Below are 21014 nucleotides of genomic sequence, written 5' to 3'. Positions count from 1 at the left end.
TAAGGTTTTTTAAGTTTGAAAATTATTTATAATAAAAGCGCACCAGTCAGCCAGCCAAGTTGAGTTCTGATCATGCTCTGCTACTTAATGGTGATTTTTGGCAAGCCTCTTTCACTTTTGACTTTTTTTTTTTTTAATTCTGGGAAGTGCCTTATAGTTTACTATGCATTTCACATCCCATTTCCTCTCAATATAACTGCAAAGTAGGGTGAGTATTTCTTCTTAATAAAAGTATTGTAGGGACCTTCTAAGTGCATCCTTTTAAATATATTACAGTTGAAGTGCCAGGTGGGTAGAGCCAGTTTTCCGGTTTACAGCTTATGTTATTCAGTGTTTTATGGATAGAAAGTTAGATACCCAAGTGTGTAGGTTTCTAGAGTACCTTCTTTAAAAGTTTGGAGTTCTTAAGTTTTATATCAAGTCTTAAACTTTTCGTCAGTTGATTAGTGTATCAATTTATCTGTGGCCAAATCTAAACTTAAAATCCTGATTCCTCTTTGAAAGGTGACCACAGTGAGTGATATGAAGCAGACAGAAAAAGCTTTAAGAATTGGGTGCAAATGTTAACTTGCCAAAGATCATAAACCTAATCGTTTTTATTATTAAATTACATATAGAATATAAAGGGAAGTGAACAAAAGGCTGTTTCGGAACAGGATTCTCACAGTTAATGTAACATGTTCAATTTTGGATTTAGTGTCAGAAAACAAGAACATGACTAACACCTTTCTACTTTAGAAGTGTACCACACGCGTTGTCCAAAGCCGTTCCATCTCCCCCCTTCTGATGTGGCCAATTGGGTGGTGGTTCAGCCGGCTAATAGAGGATCGCTTAGTGTTTCCCTTCCAATTACATTTTTGTTGAGGGTAAGTTGGGCCTTGGATAGCTTTAGCTAATTAGACAACTGACTGCATCATTTTCTTCAGATACTTTGTCTACATTTTACAAACTTTTCATACATTTTAGTCACCCAAAAAACACTGAGTGGGCTGTACCAGCAAGCTGTGGTGCATCCTTTGCGGCCGCAGCACCTGGGGTCCTTCCTCTGCTCCAATCTGATCAGGGCTCTCATCTGGGCAGCGTGCTAACAGCCAGTCTCTTAACGCCTACATACGTCATGTCATGCGGACAGTGTGCTGGAAAGCATGTCGGTGCCCCTTAGGGAAGACAAGCCGGGGTGGTTGCAGGAAGATGGTGAAAGTGGAAGTTACCATCTGATGTTTTAGCGCCCTGAAAAAGTTCATTGTTTTCAGAATGCCGTAGTCATTATTTCTGTTGTGTAGTCATCCATGTTAACAAATAGTGTTGGCTAGTGGAACTCCCAGAACCGTAAGGCATATAGAGATTCTCTGTTGAAAAACTGTTCTGTGGTATGAACACGTGTCCATTTCACATAGGTTGTGCAGAAGGAGAGTTAGTAATTAGGGTAGAGTATTAACATTTATGAAACACCACAACCCAGCAAGGTTTAAATTTTTTTAAGTATTTGTGATTTTTGAAATTATAGATTTAAGTTAATGGTTATTAAAAATTTGACACTCCAAAAAAGTTGATCTTTGTTGATGTTTCTGTGAGTCTACAATTATTTTCTCTTCAAACATGGGCTTATAGCTTTTTTACCCACTACTAATGGACTTTTTAAAGGCAAGATATATAAATCTGCTGCACTATATTTAGTGAATGTATATGGCTATATCAGAATTCAACCAGTAACCTAATAATGGATATTTAAGTTAATTACACTTTTACATTAGATAATAAGGCTGTTCTTCCACTATTTGATTTCTTAAGGTGACCTATTTATTTTTAAAATTTATTTTGTAAACAAGAATTAGAAATAAGTATACTGTCTAGGAATTTACAGGGAATCAGCGTGACATAGGGGAAATAACTTGTTTAGGAGTTAGAAGACTAATGTTAATCTTGTTTAATGATGTAATAGCTGTTTGATCTTTCCCTAATTACTCAAATTCTGTTTCCATTTAAGATCTATAAAATGGAGATACTTTTGTTAGGACAAAGTGAGATAATTATGTGAAAGTTTTTAGTAAATTATTATTTTTTTAAAAATCCCAAGATGCAAAGTGTTAACAATACTATCTTTACAACAAATGTGTATTTACAATGGTAGATAATGTTTGTAAATGTGAATTCCATTTTTGCTCAGACTTTAGTATCAGTTCTATCAACCCCTTTAAATTATCTGTAGAAGTACCATAATCCCCAAATTATCCAAATCCTGTTTTACAAGTTATAAGTAAAATGTACAGAATGAATAAATAAATGTACATAAATGCTATTGAATTAATTTAAAAGCACTATTTATAGATTTTCATATATTCTCTTAAATACTAAAAGAATAATTGTATGTCAGATAATTGTGTAAATTATAACAGTAAAAGTAGACTTCATACTTGAACAAATTGGAATTGTTTATTTTCCTACCTATAAACTGTTAATCTTCTACACATGACTGAATAGCAGATAAAGTAAAAAGTGACTCAGGCAGTTTGATGTAGTATAAAAATACTAATCTGGTGTCAGTGAGGCCTGGGTCTAGTTTAAATCAACTAATCTTTGTGGAGCTACCTATTTGGGGCTAAGTACAGTGAGGAATACTACAGTGGTATTGTCATCAATACCATTGTATTTGTACAATGTACTCAACGTTGTACTCATCTTGAAAGAGGTAGATGAGCTATATTCTGAAACATGGGTAGGATTTGAACAATCAGAGGCCTTGAAGAAGAATCAGTAGGATATAGAAATAGGCATAGAGTGGGGTAGAACGTGGTTTTTGGTTAAGAAATTCTTTTTGGCTGGAGCAGGAAATATATAATAGCCAATAAGACTGGAAAATAAAATGCTGGGGTCAGCTTCTGGCAGTGTAGGAGCTTGGATCAAGCTATAGTAAGCTGTGGAAGATTTGTGAATAATGATACTGGAGTCATGTTTCCTTCTTTTTTTTTTTTTTTTTTTTTTTTTTATAGAGTCTCAATTCTGTCACCCAGGCTGGAGTACAGTGATGCTATCTCTGCTCACTGCAACCTCCGCCTGCTAGGTTCAAGCGATCCTCCTGCCTCAGCCTCTCGAGTAGCTGGGATTACAGGTGTGTGGCACCACACCCAGCTAATTTTTGTATTTTTAGTAAAGACGGGATTTCACCATGTTGGCCAGGCTGTTCTCAAACTGCTGACCTCAGGTGATCCACCCACCTCGGCCTCCCAAAGTGCTGGGATTACAGGCGGGAGCAACTGCAGAGTCATGTTTTTTAGAAAGATACCAGTATTCATTACATTATTAACTTTAACAGTATTTAGGTAAGTCACATAGCTTTTGGGGCCTTTTGAAGATTTAAATTCTTCTTTTCTTCTCTAAGAATATTCTTTGAAACCCATGTCAGAAATACAGATTCTTTTTTTTATTTGAGAAAATTGGATATGAGAAAATGCCTTAAATAAATTAGAGGCTGATTCTTCTTATATTTACTTCTAGCCTCTTTTAAACAGGAGCTTTCTTTTTTATTTTATAATATGACTAACTTTATCTTCAGCTTAATAAATATCCTTGATGGTATTAAATGTTTTTGAATGAGAACTATAGAAGTATTTCTTGCCATCTCAGGTTTATGGTACAAATTGGAAAGAAAATTATAGATTTTTGAGGTTTCCTTGAAGCTCCAAAAGTCTATAATTCAGATTGTTTTCTGTACCTTACTTTGATTTATTTAACTAGCTCATCAAATCAATCTTTAAAATTAGTTTTAAAGTGAGTTTTAGCTAGTGTCTCAAGTTGTTTTTAGAAAGAAGCTGTAAGGATTGTTACTAGGTAGTTGCTGCACTTAGATACATAATAATTACTGATAATGATTTATTTACCTAAAATAGTTCTTTGGGAAATAAATAGTTCTTCAGGAATGGGTTGGTTCCTGCTCCTTAAATTGGCTATCTGTCTTTATTGTTATCTTTTTGTTGTTTTTTTAACAAGGTCTCACACTGTTGCCCAGGCTGAGTACAGTGACACAATCATGGCTCGCTGCAGCCCCAACCTTCCAGGCTCAAGCAATCCTTCCACCTCAGCCTCCTGAGTAGCTGGGACTACAGGTGCACACCACCATACCTGGCTAATTTTTAAAAATTTTTGTAGAGATGGTTCTCACCATATTGCCCAGGCTGGTCTTGAACTCCTAGACTCAAGTGATCTTCCTGCCTTGACCTTCCAGAGTGTGGGGATTATATGGAGCCATTACACCTGGTCTATTGCTATGATTTGACTGTTAGATTTACTCAGGAGAATATTTGTGGTAATTTTTTGGAAGATCGTAACTTGAACCATGATTCAATTGAGCTAATACTGTTTCTTTTGTCTTTGAATAGTTGGAACTGATAATGGGAGAGAAGCAATTGAAAGTGGGGCTGCATTTCTCTTCATGACATTTCACTTGAAGGACTCTGTTGGTCTCAAGGAAACAAAGGCTATCAAACAGATGTTTGGCCCCTTTCCTTCATCATCTGCCACTGCAGCTTGTAATGCTACTAATCGAATTATTTCTCATTTTAGTCAAGATGATCTTACTGCTCTTGTGCAGATGACGGAAAAAGAACATGGCGATAGGGTTTTTTTTGGTAAAAATTTAGCATTTTCATTTGACATGCATGATTTGGACCACTTTGACGAACTGCCAATAAATGGTGAAACTCAGAAAACTATAAGCCTAGATTATAAGAAGTTTCTGAATGAACATCTCCAGGAGGCTTGCACCCCAGAACTCAAGCCTGTGGAAAAAACAAATGGCTCCTTTTTGTGGTGTGAAGTTGAAAAGTACCTAAATTCAACTTTGAAGGAAATGACTGAAGTGCCAAGAGTAGAAGATCTTTGCTGTACTTTATATGATATGCTTGCTTCTATTAAAAGTGGTGATGAACTTCAGGATGAGGTATAGTTGAAATGATTTATTTTTTTATATTAATGTAAACTATCCTAATGAAATAGTGTTTTTTAAACATGGGTGGTTAGCAAAGAAAGTTCTTTAATGTTCTGTATAGTAGTTGAATCTATAGCCAAATGGTTTCACATAGCAGGCCTGTATATACGTTCCTAATGGATAGTTACAGGAGGTCTGAAAGTGTAATGAGTGTAGCAGAGGAGTCAGCAGACAATAGTTGGGTGTCCACATGCTCTGGTTACTGGGACAGTGCTGGTTTGATGTCAACTTAATTTTAATACTGGACAAATTGAATGAGTAATATATTTCATGAAAGATTAAGAGGGATGGCCTACTGTTGTAGAAAGGACAGGCTTTGAAATCAGTTTGTTCTTCCCTTTCCACTTACTGGTTGTGACGCTTTAGGTAACTTAATCTCTCAGAAGCTCAGTTTTCTTGTTGGGCTATCTCAAGGAGACACCAATATCAAGATAGATAATTGTTATAAGGATTGAATGTGATGTATGCAAAATGGTAAGTAACATGTTAAATAATCATTATGTGGTAGCTGTGATTATTTTTGTTGTTATTATTGGAATTAAGAATTTTTAAATCACATTGAGTATCGGAAATACAGAAAAAATACTAGCTGTATTTTTCAGAGAAAAATTAATTTAGAGAATTAGCTAAGTAGGTATTGGAGGACTTAACCCATAGGTGTTACGCCAACTAACATTAGTTTGGAAGTAAGATATTATATCATTAATTCTGTGATCAGTCTTATTTACCGTGAATGTTTTACACTTGGTTTAATTTTTATCAGATCTGTTCTCACTATTAAATTTTCTCTAACATTCTGAACATAATATTGTTTTAAAAATTGTGATTTACGAAGAAAATTTTACTAATATTTGCTCATCATAATTGAATACATAGTAGTTATCCAATTATGATTATAATAAACTGAAACTTATAAATATCTAATTAATGGATATTTTATTTTCTTAGTAAGCCATAAAACCATTACTTTCACTTCTGAATATCTATAGTAAGTTTGTATTTCTTAGTCTTTCACCACAATTTTAAAGTATGTAACTGAATCTGATTGTTGGAAGGGGAGTATTTGTGCTAGATTTTTTTCATAATAGCTTCATTTGTCATATATTTATTGTATGCTTATTGTATTGCTAGGTACAGTGCTATTTACTGAACATAAAAGGATGAATAAGATAGCAAACTTGTTCTCAGAATTAATTGTCTAGCAGGAGGAGACATGTCAACAAGTAACTGTACTGAAATATCATAGGTATTATAATACTACATGCAAAGAAAATGGGTGCATAAAAGAACAAGTCATAGATTTTATAGAGGTGTTAGTATGGTAGCAAAAGTATGCATAGAGAAGGTTAAGCTTGAACCAATTCTTAAAATATGACTAGATTTAACTCTTTCAAGTGGACCAGAAAGGTAGGGAGCATATTTCAGGCTTGAACACTGTTTGCAGAGAGCTGTAGCTCTGTACAGCAAGCATGCAAGATGCAAGGTTGGAGTGCTGAGAAACAAGGTATGCAGATAGGTAAGAGCCAAAGGAGGTGAGGGCTGAGCGCCTTGTTAAGGTGTATGACAAGCCACACTGAAGTCTGCATAGTCTGGTTCAGTGATTTTTTTCAACCAGGGTTAATGGATAGTTTAACATGTAAGTTGATATTTCACATCCTGTCAGTGGCTTGAGTGGTAGTTCTGTATGGTTTTATGTAGTCAGTGTTTTGGTTTTCCTGTTCGTATATGAAAATGGACAATCATTATCATAATTTTTGTCCTGCAGTATAGATTATTCATGCTTTATATTTTAGATACAATTCTTTGCTGTTATATGTTATATTCTGTTGTTATGGCAAATTTTCAGTATAATTTTCAAGTGATGCTTCAGTAGTTTTCTACAATTGTTTCCCTACAGTTGTTTCACTGCGGTTGTTCTTGACCGGTGTTGTTTTCACTTTAGGGTGTGCTATACCTTATGTATTGTCTATTTACTTCTAAATACTTAAGCCTGGAAAGAGGATAATTAAAAAGGCCATCAGTTCATATGATAACAGTTAATTTCTATTTCTTTTGAAGCTTTTACTTGACTCTTTATTTAAATAGGAATATTTATGTAGCATGCTGTGTGCTCTTGCTCCAGAAATGTAGCAGAACCATGGGAATATTTTTACATATAATCTAAGAAAAGCATATAAAGCTACTTCTATGCTGATGGCAAAAATTCTTCTCAACCTGTGGTTTCCCAGCTCTGAATAGTTAATTGACATAATGACTAATTGATGATAAATCCATTTTTAAGGGCTAGCTATTAAAGTCTTTTTTAAAAAGACCTTTATGTTATTGTTAAACTAGTGTTAGAAACATGGGAATAAAAAGTATATTCATATGATTACATTTACCACAAGGACTGTGTAAGAGAGATTTCTGACTGAAACGTGGAGAGGAATAAGACTAATGACAATAGTAATAATAATAACTGACATTAATATGTGACATAAGGCATGTTAAGTGCTTTATGTGCATGACTTCATTTAATCTTTATAGCAGTGCTTTGAGATAGGCAGTGCTGGATTAAGATGTTAGAAGCCCTAAGAACTGAAAAGGTTACACTCTGAGGCATTTCTCTTCCTCTCCCATATGTGATTAAAATTTTTTTAAAAATAGCATACTAAAGCAAACATAAGAAAATCTAACAAAATTTCATTTATTACCGTGGTGACAAAGTTGATGTCTTTTTCAAACATCAAGTTCCGTTTTGAGAAGTTTTTCTAACTTTCCTGGTCTGCTTTGCTGGTACCTTAAGTAAATGCTTTGTCCGTCCCATAGATTATTGCTCTCTGGTGGCAGGTATTTTATGGATTAGCAAATTGAGTTTAGAGATGTTGGGAAATTTGTCTGGAGTTACAGAGTAGACAGTGGATCCAGGATGTAAATTCAGACATTCTGACAAAGTACACAGGCGCACTGAAGTTTAAGTAGATTTGTACATATTCCTGTGTTTTGAAGCTAAGCATCTTAAATTTATGTAGGGGAATTATTGACATCTACTCTTAATTCACAATTTCTTTAGAAACAAGATCTTTTCCTTTTAGAGTTTCAAATAAGGAATTGGCTGAAATAAAAGGATGAAACTTTTAGATCCTGTTTAAGATAAATTTTAATAATTCCTCAGGGAATTTATTACATAGAAAGCACATCTATGTTCTCCTGTTTTAGACCTGTTTAAGATGAGTTTTAATTATTCCTCAGGGAATTCATTACATAGAAAGTACATCTGTGTCCTCCTGCGTGTTATACTAATAAAACAACCCACTTCTTAGCTTTTGCCAATATCATCCCCTTTTCCCTCCCTACCTTGAGCCTCTATGTTACTTTCTTCTAAGAGCATTTCTTCTTTTGGCTTCTGTAATTTTCCAGGTAAGACTGTAGGCATTATGATTAAGCCTTAGAATTTGATTGGCTAGAAATCTTTAAGGTTCTTTATGTTCTTGAATTTTATTCACTTTTAGAAGTGCATTTTAACACCCGGAAGTGAATAAGACTTGAATACTCCATGTTATTTTCTTAATCAAAACCTGTCCATTATTGGTACAGATTGTCTTCCTGCTACGGGTGTTTCAGAACCAGAATTGTAGCAGTAGGGTTCTTTCTACTGGAATGGTATAACTAATGGACTTTCAACAGAAAATTTTCCCCTAGAAAGTAGTAGTATTAACAACAGTAAAGCTACCAGGTTTTAAGTGCCTGTTATGTATGGACCCGAACCAGGCTTTCTTCTCTGACCTAACCAGCTTCTTCACAGTCCTGCAATGTGTAGGAGTGATATCCTCTTTATAAAGGTTAAAAAAACTGAGGCTCAGTTGTTTACTAAAGTCACAAAGCAAAAGAGTGGTAGAAATTCTGGGACTTTTTTTCTCAGTGTAGATCTACCATTCCTATCTAGTATGCCATCAGATTTTTTGAAGAAAAGAACATTAACTGGCAAGGCTCTTTGAAGGAATTTCTTTTCTTATAAAGCCAGGCCAAATTTTGTCTCTGTTTGCTTATGTCTTATTGACTATGGGCAAATTACTAAGCTCTTGTGAACCCCATTTCTCTAATTTGTGAAATATTTGCTTCACAGTGTTGCTATGAGGATTTGTGAGATAATATATATGAGACATAATGTTTCACAGACCAGGTTCTCAAGTGTTTGCACCATATAGTTGCACAGTCAAACTTTTATTTAGGTGTATACCTTATATGTCAGTAAATAAATTTTTATCTATGCCTTCTTAGCTATGGATGTTTCAAATAATAAAATGATATTTAAAAGTGAGGTCTTAATTCAGGGAATTATTTAGTTATTTTTATTTTTTTCCTGCCTGGCTTTTTAATGTCTGACTACCCTAAAGAAAATCTTTTGGATTAAGTTTTTGAAGTGAGTTCTGATATTAATAGTTCTTGTTAAGATGGAAAAGATGTTAATAAAAATACACTTGAGAAATATGTAAAGTGGGATCTGAAAGGCTAGCATATTGGAGATGTATTGAAGTATACATATCTCAGTATAATTTCAATATTACATGCTATTTGCAAAGCTATTAATGCTGATGTAAATACTGATAGAGTTATTGTATAATCAATTTTTAGAAAAAGAGAGTTTTGAGTTTTATTGATACAACCGTAGTTTGCTTTTGTGCAGATGGGCTGCTTCTTTATAGCATTTGTGATTTGACATTTGCTGTTAGTATTATCTCTTGACTCTATGCAGATGGCGTTACTTGACCCATGCAAGTTCATTTCTGAACCTCCAGATATGTGTCTGATGTCAAGCAGTGTGAGTTATTTGGTTAGATTGTCTTCTGAGGGAAGACTGTGTATTTTTTGGAACTTATTTGCATTGGAAATGATTCTGTCATCCTTTGAAAATTTGGTGGAGAATAATTAGCTTGCTTTAATACAATGATTCTCAAGTTTTTTGTTCTCAAAACTCTTTTGCACTTTTAAAAATTACTAAGAACCTCATAATTTTTCTTTATGTTATTGAACTCTATTGATATTTGTCATGTTTGAAATTAAAATTGAATTTTTACTATATTAATTTAATAAATGTCTATTAAATCATTTGTTTTTTAGTCTTTCTTATTATTCTTTCAGAGACAGAGTCTCATTCTGTCACCCAGGCTGGAGTGTAGTGGCATGATCATAGTTTACTATAACCTGTAACTCCTGGGCTCAAGCAATCCTCTTGCCTCAGACTCCCTAGTAGCTAGGACTACAAGGATGCCTCACCACACACAACTAATTTTTTAAAGAATGTTTTGTAGAGACAGGGTTCTATGATGTTGTCCTGACTGGTCATGAATTCCTGGCCTCAAGTGATCCTCTCACCACGGCCTCCTGAAGTGCAGGGATTGCAGGCATGAGCCACTGCACCCAGCCCCAAATCATTTAAAATAATAATACTAAATCTATCATATTACTATAGTATAAATAACATTTTTATGAAAAATAACTATTTTCTAAAATCAGAAAAAAAGTATGAAGAGTGGCATTATATCATATTTTTATAAATCATTTCAATGTTTGGCTTAATAGAAGACAGCTAGATTCCCATATATACTTTTGCATTCAGTATATTCTGATATCACACATTACATTATGTAGCCTCTGCAAAAGTCCACTACGTTACACTCATGAGAACATGAGAATGAAAAAGTTAAATAATGTTTTAGTATGATTATGAAAACGATTTTCACCTCATATATCTTCTGAAAGGATCTTAGAGATTCTGGCTCACACTTTGAGAACCTCTCATTTAATGTGTGTATTACAATTTGATAAAGAGGTTGTAGTAGTTTTTTTTGTAACTAGAATAGGGTATTTAAAATGTTGCTGTACTGAAAGATTCACATTAGTGCTTTATGAAAAAGTTCTCCATTCATTAGATGCTGTACATTGTTTTTGGTAGCCTTAATACTGCTGAGCTATGATATCATATCAGCCAGATTGGAATTAAAAGTGTCCTTTCAGCTATGAGGACCAATATGTATTGGTTTTTTGTTGTCTTTTCACCAAATAATCAGAAGAGCCTCTACCCCGCTGCCTGAATTGAAAATTATCCTTTACAAGAATGTTTAGAATCATGGAATTTCTCCATCCAGTGTGGTATTTGTGTGTTTAGAATTCTATGGAAATGGTGATCCTCATGTAATGAGGTATACTTATTCTAATGAAGAGCTTCTTTTATTCAAATGGTATCCCATCTCTTTCTGGAGTAGTTATCTTGTAAATTATTTCTTTTGCTAACTGATAATACTCCTACTGCCATTCAGTCCTATATGTGTGCAATGGGGCAACAAAGTCATAGGCATCAACTCCTATATGACTGTCTTTTAGACATATGATGGGTTATGTTTTTCATTCCTTAGTCTTTTTTTTTTAATATGCACAACTTCAGTTTTCTTCTATGTTGACATTAATCCATTATCAACACAATTTGGATACAGCTGTTTAGTGTTCTAATAGTACTGACATGTAGAATGCTTTTCCCCATCATCTTCAAAGATGTCACACTTCCAGTTGCTTTGCCAATTTAGGAACTGCTAACCTAATAATCTCATAAGAATTAAGATTATTTTGTCATGACTTTTTTTGTAAATTCACATTGCCATTTGTTGATGTTAAGCTTACAATTAAGTAGTTTTCACAATCCATGACTTTTATCTTTTCTTTTTTCAAATTGGGGACTTTTGCCTTCATCTGACACTTACTATTTTTTAAAAAAATATTTCTCAAGAGATAGCAGTGATTCTGAGATCAAATGTATAAGTGGTTCTTGAACCTCATGATATGCTCTGTCAGGGTCTGCATACCTGAACTTATTTGAAGGGCTAGGATGTTCCTTACTATTATCTCCTTTGCTGTAGCTAGCATTCAATATTTATGGGTTTTGTTCCGCTCTTTTCTGTTTTAAGCTAATATTCTCTGTAGGAGAAGATGCAAGCAAAAGGATTAGTAAGAGAATGACTCTTTTATCTTTCCGAAGGAAAGAACATTTTTTGATTTGTTTCTTATTGTGATTTTGCCACCATTTTTTCTCTTATGTCCCTCTAGTTTTCTCAGTTTATGGCTACTAATGAAGCCACAGTGTTTTATTAGATACCAATCAATTTTTTCTCTTTTTTTTTCAGTATAGTGATGGAAATTTCAATTTTTATTGCCACCCATTCTTTATACAACTCGTTTTCTAATTTTGAAAAATATATCCATAATTTTAGAAAATTTAGGTCTTGTATAAGCAGAATGCAGGAACTATATCATCTGTGAACCCACCATTATTCAGTCATAATCACTGCAAATATTTTGGAGTATATATCTTTTAAAATAAAAACACTTAAAAACTAGGTCACACAGGATATATAATTTTGAACCTGCTTTTATGTTCCTTAACATTTTCAATGAGAATAATCTATAATGTAATAATTTTTAATGGTTGCAGAGTAGTATTATTATTTGCTATTGAAGATTCAAGTTTTATCTAGTTTTTTACTGTTATAAATAACATTGCAATAAAGACTCTTACGCTAAAATAACATTGCAATAAAGACTCTTAGGCTAAAAAAAAAAAAAAAAAAAAAAGCCTGGTGTGGCATGTGCCTATAGTCCCAGCTACTTGGGAGGCTGAGGTGGGAGGATTGCTTGAGCCTGGGAGGTTGAGGCTTTAGTGAGTCATGACCATGCCACTGCCCTCCAGGCTGGTGACAGAGTGAGAGCCTGTCAAAAACAAAAACAAAAAGACTCTTATGCTAAATATTTACTCAGGTGTATATAAACTTTTTGAATGTACTCCTATCACTAAAAATTTTGCATACAAAAGTACTCACTGGTTTTGGGTGGAGAGTTATTTGGATCAGATGTATCTTTTGTCTGTCTTTAATTTGTGGGTATATATCTGAATATGTTCATACTGTATACTCTAAAGTGATATGCCCATTTTCTCCCAAGTTTCTTTTCACTTCCACATTGTCTGCTATTTAAGGTTATTCATTACTATTTTTACTTTAAAAGGGATAAAATTTTCATGAGGAAAACTCAAGAATCCTGTGTTCTACTTTTAGCTGACTGTGATGTTTAGGAAAGATCAACATAGTTGAAGTAATTTATCTGCTATTACAGATCTTTGAAGTTTTATAATCTGTATTAGGAAAACCCAAGCCATATATTTTATTGATCTTGGTTGTATGTTGCTTTTTTCCCACTTAAGAAAAAACTGCAGTTGGTAGTCCTTTTAAAGAGAAAGCTCCAGTGAGATAGAGAGATGAGCATAATACTCGAAGAGCTGTATATGGAAGAAGGGTGGTCCAAGGGTTATAACTAGGATTTCTGGGTAAAAAATATGTAAGGACAGATCTCAGCTCAGTCAAACCTTTTCAATTTTCAAAGTCCTTTAAATATACTAACCTCTTTTGGCAAGTAGTGAGACTTGTTATTGAAGATGTAGAAGAACATGCTGAATCATCACTTTTGTTGGGATTTGTGGAAAGTCGGATTTTTATGACTTTTAAGATACCTGTCAACCTGAAGCATTTTTGAGGCCATATATTGTCTTGTTATAGATGTGGGTAAAAAAGCATTATTAATATATTAAGCTCACAATGAGGAGCTTAAATATATGTTTCCAATTTATGGCAATAACAGATTTTGAACTAATTTGCTCTTGATTGGAATGGTTGCTCAAGGAGTAAGACAGTTTGACAAATTTCATACTACTCTGTTTGATACTGTTCACTCATTCATTTATTCGGTCATTAATTCTGTACTCTGTGCCAAGTACTTTTAAGTTTGGGGACATAAAAGGTATCTAACAAAGTTTAATCAACCTCCTCCCATTATCTTGCTTTCTTAAGTCTCTCCTTTTGGATCTTTCATACATACTTTTAAGAAGGGAATGCTGGAAAATTGTATGTGATATAATGAATGTTGTTAGGAATGATTTGGAAGAGCACATGGATACTTGGATTAGATGTATGGAGGGTTACATGTAATATATTGATATGGGGAAGAAATAAGATAAATGCATTTTATTAGTAAAACAAAGATATGTTTCTGTTAATCGTATTTGAGATAAATAAAAACATTTTGGATAATATCAGTTTGTAAACATAAATAAGTATGGTTATTAGATTTAGAAATTGCTGTAAGCATTCACTCAAATATTTAAGATTTAATACATAAATTTTAAGTTATCTATATATGTGTATGCATGCATGAGCACATACATACATACACACATAATGGTTGAAACTTGTCTTCTGAGACAATTAATATCAGAATATCCTCCTAAGAATCAAGGAAGCTGTCAATTTGCCATATACATGAAAATGTAAAGTAAGCTTTTAAATATGTAGTGGTACCTAGCTTTGACTTATTTACTATGCAGCTAATTATAGTATGTGGGGAATAAATAGTGTTCACATTCCAAGTTGTCTTAATAAAGTTGTAAGTGACCTTGGTTTTAGCTTTGTAAATTGTTGTGTAGATTAAGTACCTGTAAATAATGAGCATTAGTTATTCTGTAAATATAATTTATCTAATTCTCTGCAAACAGCCACAATTTGCATAGAAATTCTTCTTAAGAGATAAATGCTGTCATAACTTTCATGGTCATTTTCTTATGTTATTTATGACCTTATTTTATAATGTATGAATACTTAATAATTTTCTGTGCCACAATTCAGAGTAAGAATAATTTATAAAGTTTTAAATAACATTATCTGCTATTTATAATTATCCATATTCAGATCCATATGAACTGTCAATTCAAAACTGTTTTCAGGTTTTAACATTTTCTTCTCTTATTATACTTCATATTATTAGTTTTCAATATGCATATTTTAAAATTTCACATGCAAATCTAAAATTGCATCATATCTCAAAGAAAGACATTTCCTAAATTGCACAGTTTTTCTTTGCATACTATGCTTACTATAATTTATAATGTATGCTGTTTATTACTTTAATGTATAGAACAACTTTAATTTTTAAAAACTTTTTTGGTCATACTATTTACCATGTTTTAAAATTTTTTTTAATTTTGTTTTTAATGGACACATAATTATGCCTCTTTATGGGGTCTAATGTGATGTTTCAATACATGTATACATTGTTTAAAAATCAAATCAGAGTGTTTAGCATAACCATGACCTCATACATTTATCATTTCTTTTTTACATTAAAAATCCTCTTTTCCAGCTTTTTTGAAATACACAACACAATATTGTTAGCCCTAGTCATCCTACTGTGCACTAGATAGGCCATAACTTATTCCTCCTCTCTAACTGTAACTTCGTACCCATTGGCCAAACTCTCCTTGTTCTCCCTCCACCCCCAATCTCCCCAGCCTCTGGTAATCACTATTGTACTCTCTCCTTCTATGAGATCAGCTTTTTTAGATTCCACATGTGAGTGAGATCAAACAGTATTTGTCTTACTGTGCCCGGCTTATTTTACTTAACATAATGTCCTCCAGGTTCATCCATGTTGTTGCAAGAGACAGGATTCCATTCCTTTTTACAGCTGAATAGTATTCCATTGTGTATATACTGTATATTTATCTATTCATCTGTTGATGGAAGCTTAGGTTGATTCATATCTTGGCTGTTGTGAATAGTACTGCAGTAAATATGGGAGTGCAGGTATCTCTTCATCATACTGATTTGTTTTCCTTTGGATATATACCCAGTAGTGGGATTGCTGGATCATATGATAGTTGTATTTTTAATTTTTTGAGAAACCTTCATACTGTTTTTCATAATGGTTGTACTAATTTACATTTCTACTGACAGTGTATAAGAGGTCCCTTTTCTTCACATCTGCACCAACAGTTGTTTTTTGTTCCTTTGTTTTTTGTCTTTTTGGTAACAGCAATTCTAATTGGAGTGAAATGGTACCTCATTGTCATTTTGATTTGCATTTCCCTGATGATTAGTGATATTGAGCATTTTTTTCCTATACCTGTTGGCCTTTTGTGTGTTTTCAGAAATGTCTATTCAGATTTTTTGCTCATTTTTGATGGATTATTTGTCAGATTATTTTGCAATTGAGTTGTTTAATTTCCTTATTATTCTGGATATTAGCCTTCCTAAACACGTAAACCCTACCAAAATTGAATCATGAAGAACCAGAAAATCTGAACAGACCAGTAACAAGTAATGAGATGAAATCAGTAATAAAAAGTCTCCCATCAAAGAAAATTCCAGGATCTGATAGCCTTTACTTCTGAATTCTGCCAATAAAGGCCTTGTAATAGTTCTACTCAAATTATTCCAAAAACTTGAAGAGGAGTGGATACTTCCAAAGTCATGCTACAGGCTAAGCACTATCCTGATACCAAAACCAGATAAGGACACAACGAGAAAAGAAAACTATAGGCCAGTATTGCTGATAAACATAGATGTAAAACATTCTCAACAGAGTACTAGCAATCCAAATTCAAAAGCACATTAAAGGGATCATTCACCATGACCAAGAGGGATTCATCCCAGGGATGCAAGGATGGTACAAAATATTCAAATAAATAAACATAATATATCACATGAATAGAATGAAGGACAAAAACTTCATGATCATTTCAGTAGATGCAGAAAAATCACTTGGCAAAATTCAACACCACTTCATGATTAAAACCCCTTAACAAATTAGAAGGAATGTACCTCAACATAACATAGCTAATATATGACAAACCTATAGCTAAGATGATATTGAATGGGGAAAAGTTGAAAACTTTTAAGATCTGGAATAAGACGAGGATGCCCACTTTTGCCACTTCTATTCAACATAGTACTTGAAGTCCTAGCCAGAGCAGGTAGGCAAGAGAAAGAAGTAAAAGACATCCAATGTGGGAAGGAAGGAGTTAAATTGTCCCCGTTTGCAGACAACATGATCCAATCTTATGTATAGGAAACCCTAAAGACTCTTAAAAAACTGTTAGAATAAAATTTAGTAAAGTTCCAGGATATAAAATCAACATACAAAAATCAGTATCATTTGTATATTAATGCATTAAAAGCAAACTATCTGAAAAACAAATCAAGAAAACAATTCCATTTAAAATAGCTACACATACACAGAATACCTGAGAATAGATTTAATCAGGGATGGGAAAGATCTCTACATTGAAAACATATAAAACATTGATGAAATAAATTGAAGAAGATGCAGATAAATGGAAAGATATTTTGTACTGGTGAATTGGAAGAATTAATGTTGATTACATGTGTATACTCCTAAAGTGATCTATAGGCAGTTCAATCCCTGTCAAAATACCCGTAACATTCTTTACAGAAATAGAAAAAACAATCCTAAAATTTGTATGGAATCACAGAAGACCCTGGATAGCCAAAGTAATCTTGAGGCATCACACTACCAGACCTCAAAATATACTTCAGAGCTCTAGTAATCAAAAGAGCATGGTACTGGCATAAAAATAGACACAGAGACCAATAGAACAGAATAGAGAATGCAGAAATAAATCCATGGGCTTATAGCCAACTGATTTTTGACAAATGTCCCAAGAAGACACAATGGATAAAGGACAGTGTCTTCAATAAATGGAGCTGGAAAAGCTGGATATTCATGTGCAGAAGATTGAAACTAGACCTTTATCACAATGTACAAAAATCAACTCAAAATAGTGTAATGACTTAACTGATATCTGAAATGATAAATCTACTAGACAACAACATAAGAGAAATGCTTCTTGACATTGATCTGTGTAAGGGTTTTTTTGGATAAGACCCCCAAATCATAAGCAATAAAAGCAAAAATAGACAAATTGTATTACATCAATCTAAAAAGCATCTGTACAACAAAGGGAACAATAAACAGAATGAAAATACAGCCTAAGGAATGGGAGAAAATATTTGCAAACTATTTCTGAGAATAACTCTAATTTTTAAAATGCATGTTCTGTGTAATTAAAGAGGAAATGTATGGGTTTTCTTCAATTGGTAAGAATCAGAATGTGTCTTTTTTTTTTTTCCTCGAAGGCTTATTGGGTAGGCAGTGATGCATTATATGGTTTTTAGATGCTTATACTATGCCTAGAAACTCAGCCAGATTCGAGAATTTGGAAATTATTCTGTGTTAATAGTTAACATTATTCCAGTTTCATAAAATAAACTTCTGGAGCTTTCTCTTCTGTTTTCAAAAGTTTCTGTCAGAAAACAGTTATCTATCCATGAAAGTTTAATACTAGTATGCCTCTGAAATAATACAGCCCGATCTCTTTTGGAGGACCAACTTCAATTACCAATTTGAATTTTCCAGTAGTTGTTTGTTTATTCAGACTTTCTATTGCTAAGTTGTTTGATAATTATATATTTTTGAAATTAGCCATTTCTTCTGAGTACTTAGCTTTTTGCTATAAAGTTGTTTGTAATGTGCTCTTATTTTTAAAAAATTATGCTAGCTTTTAGTTATATTGCCTCTTTCTTATATCTATCTCTTCTATGCTTATCTCCTTTTTGCTAGCATTGTGTTTGCCTTGTTTTCAGAAAACCAGCTTTTGTTTTGTTGCTCTTTTCGTTATTTTTATTTTTCCCACATATGTTTTGGGATTTAATCATACAGCATGTGTTCCTTATAATAAGACATCTGACAGTTTTCCAGTTTTTAAATACTGAAGAGTTTGGGATAAGCCTAAAGTTCTTCTAATTAAACCCAGTGATGACAAATATACTTCTTTCACAATGACAGTGGGTTTCTTCTTTAAAAATGTTAGACTGTTTACAAATACTTGTTGCCTTATGCTATCAATAGTAATTGTGCTAACATTTGAAATATTCTAAGCATATTTATTGTATGTGAAAAATAAAATAAATTCTAATGTGAAATTCCAAAGGAGATTTATATTTTATGACCTAATGACACATCTCATAGAAAACAACCTTGTATTAGTCACTGATTCCCTCCTTTTATTACTTATTCATTTTTTCCACAAAGATTTGATAAGCATCTTTTATATATAAGACATTTAGCTAGATAATTTTTGTTTAAACCACACTCACTCACACTGTCACCCAGGCTGGGGTGTAGTGGTGCTATCTCGGCTCACTGCAACTTCTGCCTCCCGGGTTCCAGCGATTCTCCTTAAGTAACTGGGATTACAGGCACGCACCACCACGCCTGGCTAATTTTTGTATTTTTAGTAAAGATGGGGTTTTGACATGTTGGCCATGCTGGTCTCAAACTCCCGACCTCAAGTGATCCACCCTCCTGGGTCTACCAAAGTGCTGGGATGACAGGCATGAGCCGCCAGGATTTCAGCCTTTAAAAGCGCGTGTCCTGCCACCTTTCACTGCGGCCCTTCACTCTGAATGACACATCCTTCAGTTTTACAAACATTTACCAGCATTAAGGGAATAATCATTTTCATCGATAATAGCTTTACAATTATTTTTTTCTTGAATTTTATACCATATTTTGTTTTTAATTAATAAACTAATTTTTGGAGCAGTTTTACATTTACAGAAAAAATAAGTGAAACGTATAGAGTTCTTGTATATCTACTCCCCTTATTTTCTCCTAACATCTTGTATTAGGGTAGTACATTTGTTATGATTGATAAGCCAATATTTACACATTATTATTAGTTGAAGTCCATAGTTTACCGTAAGATTACAGAAGGATTCACTCTTGGTATTATACATTGTATGGGCCTTGACAAATGTATACTGGTATGTATCTACCATCACAGTATTATACAGAATAGTTTTACCACCCTAAAAAGTCCTTTGTGCTCTACCATTTCATTCCTCCCTTCCCCTGTAGCCTTGGGAACCACAGATCTTTTTACTCTTACCATATTTTTCTTTTTCCAGATGTCATATAGTTGAAATCATATAGTATGTTGCCTTTTCAGATTGGGTTCTTTTCTTAGCATTACGCATTTAAAATTCCTCCATGTCTTTTCATGGCTTGACAGTTGTGTGTTTTTTTAGCATTGAATAAAATACTCCATTATACAGATATAGTACAATTTGTTTATTCATTCACTATTGAAGGATATGTTGGTTGCTTCTAAGTTTTGGCAATTAAAAATAAGATTTTTAATTTCATTAATTAAGCTTTATATTTTATTTCCTTCTTTGTTTTTCTAGTATAGCTCAGCTGTATTTATTTGTGAACACTTTTCTCATTTCCACTCTTCAAAATTTCTAAGTGGTGCTTTAACTGTATTTCATTTGCTGTGTAGTTTTTATTGTTTAATTGTAATCCATAAACTAGATGAACATCTTTTAGTTTCTAAGCTTTTGGGTTTATCATTCTTCCCCTACCCTTTTATATTGTCTGTGGGATTGGTAATATTTTTATATTCCCTTTTATTCTCTTTCTGGTTTAGGAGCTAATAGATTGAATTTTACGTCTGGTGCATACTCTTAAAATTGTTTTAAACATGAATGGGTAGCTATGAATGCTGCTTCCAACCGCTGAATACCTTCCTTTTGTCCATCTTACTATTTTTGAGAGCTTTCTTTCTTTTAAGTTAAAAATGATTTATTCGTTTGAGTGTATAATTAAATTTACTGGCATGTTTTGTAAGTGTGCTCTTCCTTTCTTATATTCATGATTTTCCTTTAGATTCATTTTTCTTCTTACTACAGTACTTCATTAAGAATTCTTTTAGAGAGGTTCAATGGGTGCTAAGTTTTTAGTCTTTGTATATCTTAAAGTGTTTAAATTTTTTTCTCATTCTTGAATAATAAGAATAATAATAGTTTGTTGGCAATTACATTCTAGGAAGATTATCTTTCTCTCAGCACTTAAATGTATCACCCCACTTCCTTCCAGCATCATTTGCGGTTGATGAAAGACTTGCAGTCTTTTTGTTATTCCTTTATAAGCGTTCTTTCTGAATATTCATGTATTTCTATAATCATTTCTATAATCCTAGAACATTCCAGGCTATAATCTTTTAAAATAATGCCTTTCTGTCATTCTTTCTAGTCTTCGTCTTTCAAAAATCCTATCAGAGATATATTGGAACCTCTCACTCTATATCTTC

At 33.2% G+C, this 21014-nt stretch overlaps 1 protein-coding gene across 3 annotated transcripts in view; it reads left to right on the top strand.

The window, feature by feature from the left end:
• ASCC3 (activating signal cointegrator 1 complex subunit 3) overlaps positions 1–21014 on the top strand; it is a 375365-nt gene that overhangs the window by 28239 nt on the left and 326112 nt on the right. For all 3 annotated transcript variants that reach the window (XM_003824353.6, XM_034962598.3, XM_063605419.1), the window contains one exon: positions 4377–4936. In XM_003824353.6, the coding sequence (XP_003824401.4) occupies positions 4377–4936 (560 nt within the window). The remainder of the gene's footprint in view (positions 1–4376; positions 4937–21014) is intronic.

The sequence above is a fragment of the Pan paniscus genome, chromosome 5 (assembly GCF_029289425.2).
Source record: "Pan paniscus chromosome 5, NHGRI_mPanPan1-v2.0_pri, whole genome shotgun sequence".
Taxonomy (NCBI): Eukaryota; Metazoa; Chordata; class Mammalia; order Primates; family Hominidae; genus Pan; species Pan paniscus.
Note: the sequence above shows the minus strand (reverse complement) of the source record. Positions and strands in the feature narration are given on the sequence as shown.